Source organism: Tinamus guttatus, unplaced genomic scaffold (genome assembly GCF_059628265.1).
Source record: "Tinamus guttatus ecotype Peru unplaced genomic scaffold, ASM5962826v1 Tinamus_guttatus_pri_ptg000023l, whole genome shotgun sequence".
Classification (NCBI taxonomy): domain Eukaryota; kingdom Metazoa; phylum Chordata; class Aves; order Tinamiformes; family Tinamidae; genus Tinamus; species Tinamus guttatus.
Genome location: NW_028288557.1, coordinates 2,494,706 through 2,502,115, shown reverse-complemented (window position 1 = coordinate 2,502,115; position 7,410 = coordinate 2,494,706). Strand labels below are relative to the sequence as shown.

Here is a 7,410-nt window from a genome sequence, read left to right as displayed (position 1 = left end):
TGGGCAGCTCGAAAGCTTTGGGGTCACTTTCCTCTCGAAGGTGATTTTGAAATCACGTCAGGAGGACACGGTCTCTATGGAAACAAGGGCTTTTTGGGCAGCACGGAGCGTACCTCAGCACAGCGCACGACAGCCGACGGGAGCAAGGAGCTGGCAGAGCTGCTCAGACAGCCGAGGCCTTCAAAGCTTGGCCTTTTTCTTCCTTTTTTCCCCTCCAGCGGACAAAAAAAGATACGTTTCTGTAGAAAGAAGAGGTTGACAGGCCCAAACCCACCTCTTCTCATGATGCTTGTGGAGCAGAGGGCCACATCACCTCCAAGCAGGGGAGACCAACCTCAGCATCTCAGGAGATCGCTGAGACATGCTGCGCCTTTTAGCTCCTTACTCAAAATAATATTAATCTGACAAAAGGAGGGATTACTTTAATTGTAACAGAAACCAACTCCGACAATGTAATAAAGAAATCAGAGCCCTTCCCACTCACTGAAGCCTCACGTGCACGTCAAGGATTGGAAGAGCACAATGTTGGTTTACTTTGGCTTTCAGAGAGGTCCCTTGAAAGACGAGATAACCCTGCAGATGAGCACGGACCGTGATGCCCTCCCAGCCCGCGCAGCGACGGCTCGGCACCGCTTCCAGGAAAACACCAGATGTTCAGCAAGGTCGGGAGCAAAGCAGTTATCGAGCTCTTGCAAGCAGCCTAAAGCCTTCCTGGTTTGAGCTTGTGCATAAGATTTTGGCCAGCACAGAGCTGCCTTGGGGGGCCCGCGGCCACACAGCTGGCTATGTTATTTAAGCACAGGGGAAGGTAATTCAGACATCGATAAGTATTGATCTTCACTTTCTTCCTTCTTGACCTGAGAGGCATTCTCGGATTACTTACAAAATGAGCATAATTATAGGTTATCTATTCGCCTTTAAAGAGGATCCTGTGTTTTGTTTTTCCCTCACTAAGGATAATCCCTTGGGACAGGGAGAGGAGCTGAAGTTCCTGCCCATCTTCTCCTTCAGCCCACGTGCAACAAGGAATAAAAAGAGATCGGAAAGGTCAGTTTTCAGCAAGATGATAAAGGGACTAGACAAGAAACTGTCCTTTTACTGTCACTCAGGGCTGCTCTTCATGGCATCGAAATCCAAGAGCTAATGAAGATAGATGGGTCCGTCCATGCAGTCGGGCCTTGGATACTAATGAAAGTTATTTAATGGTCAAGAGCTGTCAGTGAGAGCACTGATTAATTAGCAGAGTTAGGAGGAGAGTGACTGATGAGAGGTCCACTCGGTCAGCAAGCGTGTCTGGAAAGAAGGTGGTGCCACCATAGGCTCCACGCTCACCTGCATTGCGGGTGGCAAAGGCAGCAACTCTTCCCCAAGGGTTCATCGGCATCTCCACCTCCTGCCAGGGATGATGCAGGATGAGCTGCTACGGAGCCCGGGAGTGCTCAGGGAGAAGCTTTCCCTGAAAAACTGGTGCTCTACCACCCCTGAGGAGCCAGGTTCTCTGTTTCCCTCTGCCTCAGTTTCCTACCTGCATAAATAAGACTTTCCTCTCTCTCCCAGCAGCCCCCTTTCAAGCATAAGCTGCTTGGAGCAGGAAATCTCTCCGCGTGCTGAAAAAACTAACAAGCTTGTTCTGAGGCTTGTCTACACTGCCATAAAACAAACGCAGGAAAAAAGAGAATTAGCAAAACTGACCCCCGGGAAAGGAGAGCTGCACTTAAGATAAGCTTCCTGGGTGCCTGGAGAAGTGCAGAGAATTATGATGAAATAGCTGTATCATATATACACACATTTGTTAGAGCAAATACTGACACAGCTGGGAGACATTGACAGCTCCGCAGAATAAGACTAATTTCCAAGCACTGAAAATCATCTTGGTGGAAGGCTTAGGAGTAAAAATTATCCAGCCAATCTGACAGAGCGGTCATAATTTCGGTGTCTAATGCCTCGGTAATGCCTCAGCCACAAATTATTGTTCTGCATCAGCAGAAAGCAGAGGTCTTAATGCTTTTTGTTGACACGGCAGGCTTAATCACCGGCTATAGTGATCTGGAAAATAAAGACAGCCCCTTTGCACCATCTTTACTGCCAGGGAAGACACAGGCACAAGGCAAAGAAGAAAGGTCCTTGCCTGCTTTCCAGTTGGTTAAAGTTTCCCCCAAGCTCTAAAACACCTACTCTGCAGCTCTATAAAAGATTTTCTGAGCTCTAAAACAGGGCTAAATCCTCTAGCAGTGCAAATGAAAATGAATAAAAGAATAGAAAGTGGTATACTATTTCTTACTCTTAGGCTAGACACAGAGCAGATATCAGGTTGCCCCTTAAATGTCATCAGAGATGGTAATGCAACGAAAGGAAAAATCTTGCACCAAAATCATTCCTGACGGTTGGTTATTTTCCGCCAGTGAATTGCATGCAAAACGTGACCCAGAACCACCTCAGCTCTACGAGATCTGTTTTTTTTCCAGTTCATAGGCCCTGTGGAAAGAGTTTTTATTGAATGATTTTGTAAAATAAAGTGCCACCACTAGAAACAGGAGCCTTAAGTTCCAGTCCGCAACCTCGAGCAGAAATCCAGGAAGAGTCCACACGGGAGCCAAGCTCACCCAACACAGCTGGGACCTAGAGCTTCTAATATCAGCTGATTCCTAGAGAGATACACTCCCTGTTCCTCCTTCCTGGGCAATCAGCAAGTCTTTTTCCCAGGAATATGCTCCTTCCTGGCGTTGCTATTTGCAACACTGTCATCCAAATCACCACGATGTAGCAGGTAGCTCGCCCTGTGGGCTGCTCCTGGCTATCTCACCATGGGACATTAGGTCTGAGATACCAGCACAGGGCATCAAGTGCCATGAAGCAACACCCCACAAGAGCTCACTTGGCTCCCTTGGATGGTCCCAGACCACCCAGGAGCCTCTGGCATATGCAGAAGGACCACCCTGGTCCAGGGGACCAGGCAAGCCACTACCATTAACCATCCTCCTGCCCCAAATCTCTCCGCAGACAGAGCTGTCCAAGAGGGAACAGAGGCAGCTGGAATTCAAGCGCAGCTCCCTTTCCACCTAGCACATTGAATTCTAGCCTGGATTTGCAGTCCAGGCTGCAAATCAGTGGCAATTTGCAGCATTTCATCTCTTCCCTTCCTACCCGGCCTGCCCAAGAAACACTTTATCCTTGCACTTTGAAATGAGCTGCTGGGTTATTTAATTTGCTACCCCCAACGGGGGAAGCACGGTGGTATTTCAGTTCCTTAAGATGCTGTGTACACTGTTTTCCCATTAATTTTTATCCTGCTTCAAACAAACGGCGCAGGCAGCATGGTCCAGTGGTCGTTCCCACTAACGGTGCGAACAAGCAAAGCAGATGAATTCAGTTTGCAAAAAGCAGCACAAACTCATTAGGCCAGGCAGAAATAGAGGTGGCAATATAAATAAGAGAGTAACCTCATCAAAAGGATGTGCTTAATGCTAACAGGGAAGAGGGGAGAAAATAAAAACAGTACTCTACACGACATGAATTTCACACATTAATTTCTTCCATGACAGACCAGACTTGAGCAAAAACATGTAAAACTTGCCAATATATCCCCAGTAGGTACACCACACTCCATCTCTGGATTTTGCACCGGTGCTTCCATCAATATTATGCTCACCCTTCTGGGAGGGACAGAAATGAAGCTAAGGAGCCACTGCATGTCCCAGTGAACTCCCACAGACAATCTGTGAGGGACAAGCACACCAAGCAACCAGCAGACTGTTTATCACACAAAGTAGTAATTAAAAAAAAAAAAAAAAAAAGTATCGCTCCATCTCTGCTCTCTCAGCTCTGATATGGAAGAAAAAAAATCTATAAAACTACTCCCAAAAACAGATGTGGAAAATATAAGTCACAGGTCAGCTCTTCTGGAGAGCAAAAATCGTGGGCCTGAGCATCATTCCTCTCCAGCAATCTCACCCCAATCCCCCACCATACCCTACCTGCCTCTGTCTCACAGGTATCTCCATCTCCCTAGCTCAGCACCTCCTTTTCCCCCTTCCTCTATCGTCATTGCCTTTATCTTATAACAATTAACTCCTCTTTCTTTCTCTTCCTTCCTTTCTTCCTTAGAAGTCAAGGCAGTCAGGTGAGCAGGGGCTTCAAGCCTAGTCTAACTGAGGACAAGAGAAAGGAGCCAAACTGAAACCGATGCTCCCAAGACGTGAAATGAGAAAGCTGAAGATAAGCTCAAAGACTTCCAGGACTTAAGAATACAAATAGTAGCCAAAGGCCTGTAGTAACATGGCTCAGGAGACACCCTACCTGCCACCCTACCTCTTACCTACCTATAAGGAGCATACGCCTTGGGAGTCACGATAAGATCCCCACACAAACACACCAAGCAAGTTCACAAGCCACCAGGGCAATTCTGGTTTGCTAGGCTGGAAAATCAAGGAGCCTTCCCCTTCCACCTTCTCTGTTTGGCCACACACCCTGAGCAGAACAACAGCTCAAGAGGTTGCTTATTCCCATGTCAAATACAGCTTCACCATGATCCACCACGTTGTTTCCCGTGTGCTGCATGGTTTTTACACAACAATGACTGGGAGAACAAGCTTTCGAGGAGAGGGCAGACATGACTCAGACGGCGCCCAGTCATCAGGTCCAGGCAGGAGCAGAGGATACCTTTGAGGATAATGCCAGCAACATCTTCTCATGGTCGATGGGTTTCTGAGGCCCCAGCTCTACACCCTCAATGCAAGAGGCTGCAATCCAGGGAGATCACCAGTTTCTTAGCATTTTCCTGACCTCTAGTGACAAGAAGTAGCTGTTACAGCAGCCACATCTTAATGCGCAGCGCCCAAATCCAACCTGTTCAGCAAAGAACCTCAAATTAGGACTGCAATTAAGGAAACGAGTTAATACAGGAGGGCTCCCTCGCAGCAGGCTCCAGCCTTCCCCAAGCTTCCCTGGTTACATGATTGATCCATTCCCAGAACGGACGATGGGAAGGGTGGGGAGAAGGTATTTTTGATACCTTCCCTTGGACAAACACAATCTATGGCCTTAGCACGATCTCACCCAGCATCTCTCTCAGATCACAGAGCAAAATCCCATGGACGTGGAGAATTACGCTCATGACACAAGCAGCTGGCAGTCATCACATCACTCAGTCATGTCACGGCACTTGATTTCAAGGACAAACCAAGAGCAATGTTACCCCAGTCTAACTCTTTCCTAGAGGATTTCAAACCTGTGTTTCTCAAAACCTGTTTCTCCACACACAGGCTGCCTCTTCCACACTCAGCTGCTCCAGACCAGACACGAGCTTTGAAAACACGTCTCCAACAAATCCCCAAGGCCCTGGAGCTGGTGGCCAAGCAGTCATTCCCCACCAGCCACAACACACAAGCATCGGTCCCACCACAGGAGAGACCTCCAAGCAAGCTCCTAGGATGCAGGGCCTGCATCCAAAGCCTCATCCTGGGGACGGCTCTGAGCGCAGGAGGCCAAGGGGTGGCCCGGGGGTGGACCTAGCCTCCTCGCCACGCCTCCCACGGCCACAACCACCACCGTCACCACCGCCGCGCTCCGCGGGCACCGCCGGCACCGTGGGGGACCCGCCGCGCCATGGTAAGCGGAGCGCGCAGGGAGGCGGGAGAGCGGAGGCATGCGGGGCGCCGCGGTTAATGGGTAACGCCGGGATCCAATGTCCGGGCTGCGGAAAGGCGGAAAGAAAAACAGTAATTGCACGGCCATGACGACGTTTTCATGAGCTTTCATGGAGCGGGCAGACCGCTGCAGGGCTCAAACTGGGCCTGCGAGCAACAAGGGGGCCACCAGCAGCCGTGCCCACGTTGTGCCCGTTGCTAGGGGACCCGGAGGCGGCTTATCGGGCCATGGCAGCAGGGCAAGGGCCGTGGGTTTATTGCACGGAGCTGTGTTTGCTGTTCAGCCTCCCCGCACTCCTCGTTAGGGGCCTTCCGCCAACACTGCTCTGGAAATAAAAACCCTCCTGTTCAGGATGGGTGGCTCTGCAACCTCTAAAAGCAAAGCAGCTTAGATGCACATATGTATTATATATATATATATATCTTTACATATATTTATGTATTTGCACACACACACACTCCATAGTAGCCCAGGAGGCTCTGCTTGGGCAAATAACCCAGAGGATGCCTCCATCACTTGAGCACTCTCTCCATGTTACCTCCGATCCCCTTTCCAACCCCATCCACAGGCAGGGAAAGCCCACCGACTGAGCACGGAGGAGAGGGAGCAGCTGCTCCCCAACCTGCGCGCCGTGGGCTGGAACGAGGTGGAAGGGCGAGACGCCATCTACAAGGAGTTCCACTTCAAGGACTTCAATCGGGTACAAGCGGCATTGCCGAGTTCAGTGGTGGCAGGCAGTGGGGAAAACATGGCATGAGGGGGTTCCCTTTGCATGGCTCGGGCACAGAAACCCTGCTCTGCTTCTCTTGAAAGCAGATGACTGAGCAAGGTAACACCACCGGGACACCAAAGGACACAACCAGCACATGGGTTGGTTTGAGTGGGGTTTCTTCTCTTGGGGTTTTCTTCTCAAAGAAATCCTCCAAAAACACAGCACAAACCAAGCCTTGGAGCTGCTTCACTTGCTAGCAATACAGGGAGGAAAATCATTGATAACGGGCCACAAAGGGAAAAAAATAATCCCAGGATAAGTTGTTCAAGACTAACTTTGCTTCTTAACACCCTGGACAGGCCTTCGGCTTCATGACCCGCGTGGCTCTGCAGGCAGAGAAGCTGGACCACCACCCCGAGTGGTTCAACGTGTACAATAAGGTAAGAAACATGGATGCAGGGATCACTGGGAGGGTTCTCCCGTCGCAGCTCCCATTTAGCAGGAACAGAAGAGCCTCAAGAGCAGCAGTAGCTTTTCCTCCCATGGATACCCTTCCATCTGCATATTACAGGTGGCTAGTGGCTATTGCACACAGGTCCTCTCCTCCCGTCCTGGCCAGCTCAGCTGGCAGGGCTGCCACCAGGCCATTTTTCTAAATCACTACCAGACAGGGCTGGGGAAGCTCTGGTTTGGATATAGGGGGTGCAAGTGGGGCAGAGTGAAATAACGGAAGAGTCATTACCCCCACCAGGCTCCAGATGCCACCAGGCATTGCTCCCACCCCCAGAGATGCCACCAACAAGCCTGCAGAAAGTGACAGGGCTACCTGCTCCATGGTGTGACAACTGCCTGGGACACAGAGGTAGGGGACCCACTCTCTCCCTTCCTGCCAACACTTGGTCTCTGTCTGCTTTAGGTTCACATCACCTTGAGCACCCATGAATGCGCTGGCTTGTCTGAGCGAGACATCAATTTGGCCAGTTTCATAGAGCAGGTCGCAGCATCTCTATCCTGACCGGAGAGGAACACATAAAGGCCCAATCAACCCAAAC

General features: G+C 50.2%; 1 protein-coding gene across 1 annotated transcript; it reads left to right on the top strand.

Annotated features, from left to right (window-relative positions):
* The first annotated feature begins 5,593 nt into the window (after positions 1 to 5,593).
* PCBD1 (pterin-4 alpha-carbinolamine dehydratase 1) lies at positions 5,594 to 7,376 on the top strand. The gene is made up of 4 exons (XM_010223611.2): positions 5,594 to 5,607; positions 6,215 to 6,346; positions 6,718 to 6,798; positions 7,275 to 7,376. The coding sequence occupies exons 1-4, from the start codon at positions 5,605 to 5,607 to the stop codon at positions 7,371 to 7,373; spliced, it is 315 nt and encodes a 104-aa protein (XP_010221913.1). The 5' UTR covers positions 5,594 to 5,604; the 3' UTR covers positions 7,374 to 7,376.
* The last annotated feature ends 34 nt before the right edge of the window (positions 7,377 to 7,410 follow it).

Coding starts and splice junctions, on each gene's coding strand:
- PCBD1 (XM_010223611.2), top strand. Junction 6,347..6,717: donor ACTTCAAGGACTTCAATCGG/GTACAAGCGGCA, acceptor CACCCTGGACAG/GCCTTCGGCTTCATGACCCG. Junction 6,799..7,274: donor GGTTCAACGTGTACAATAAG/GTAAGAAACATG, acceptor TGTCTGCTTTAG/GTTCACATCACCTTGAGCAC.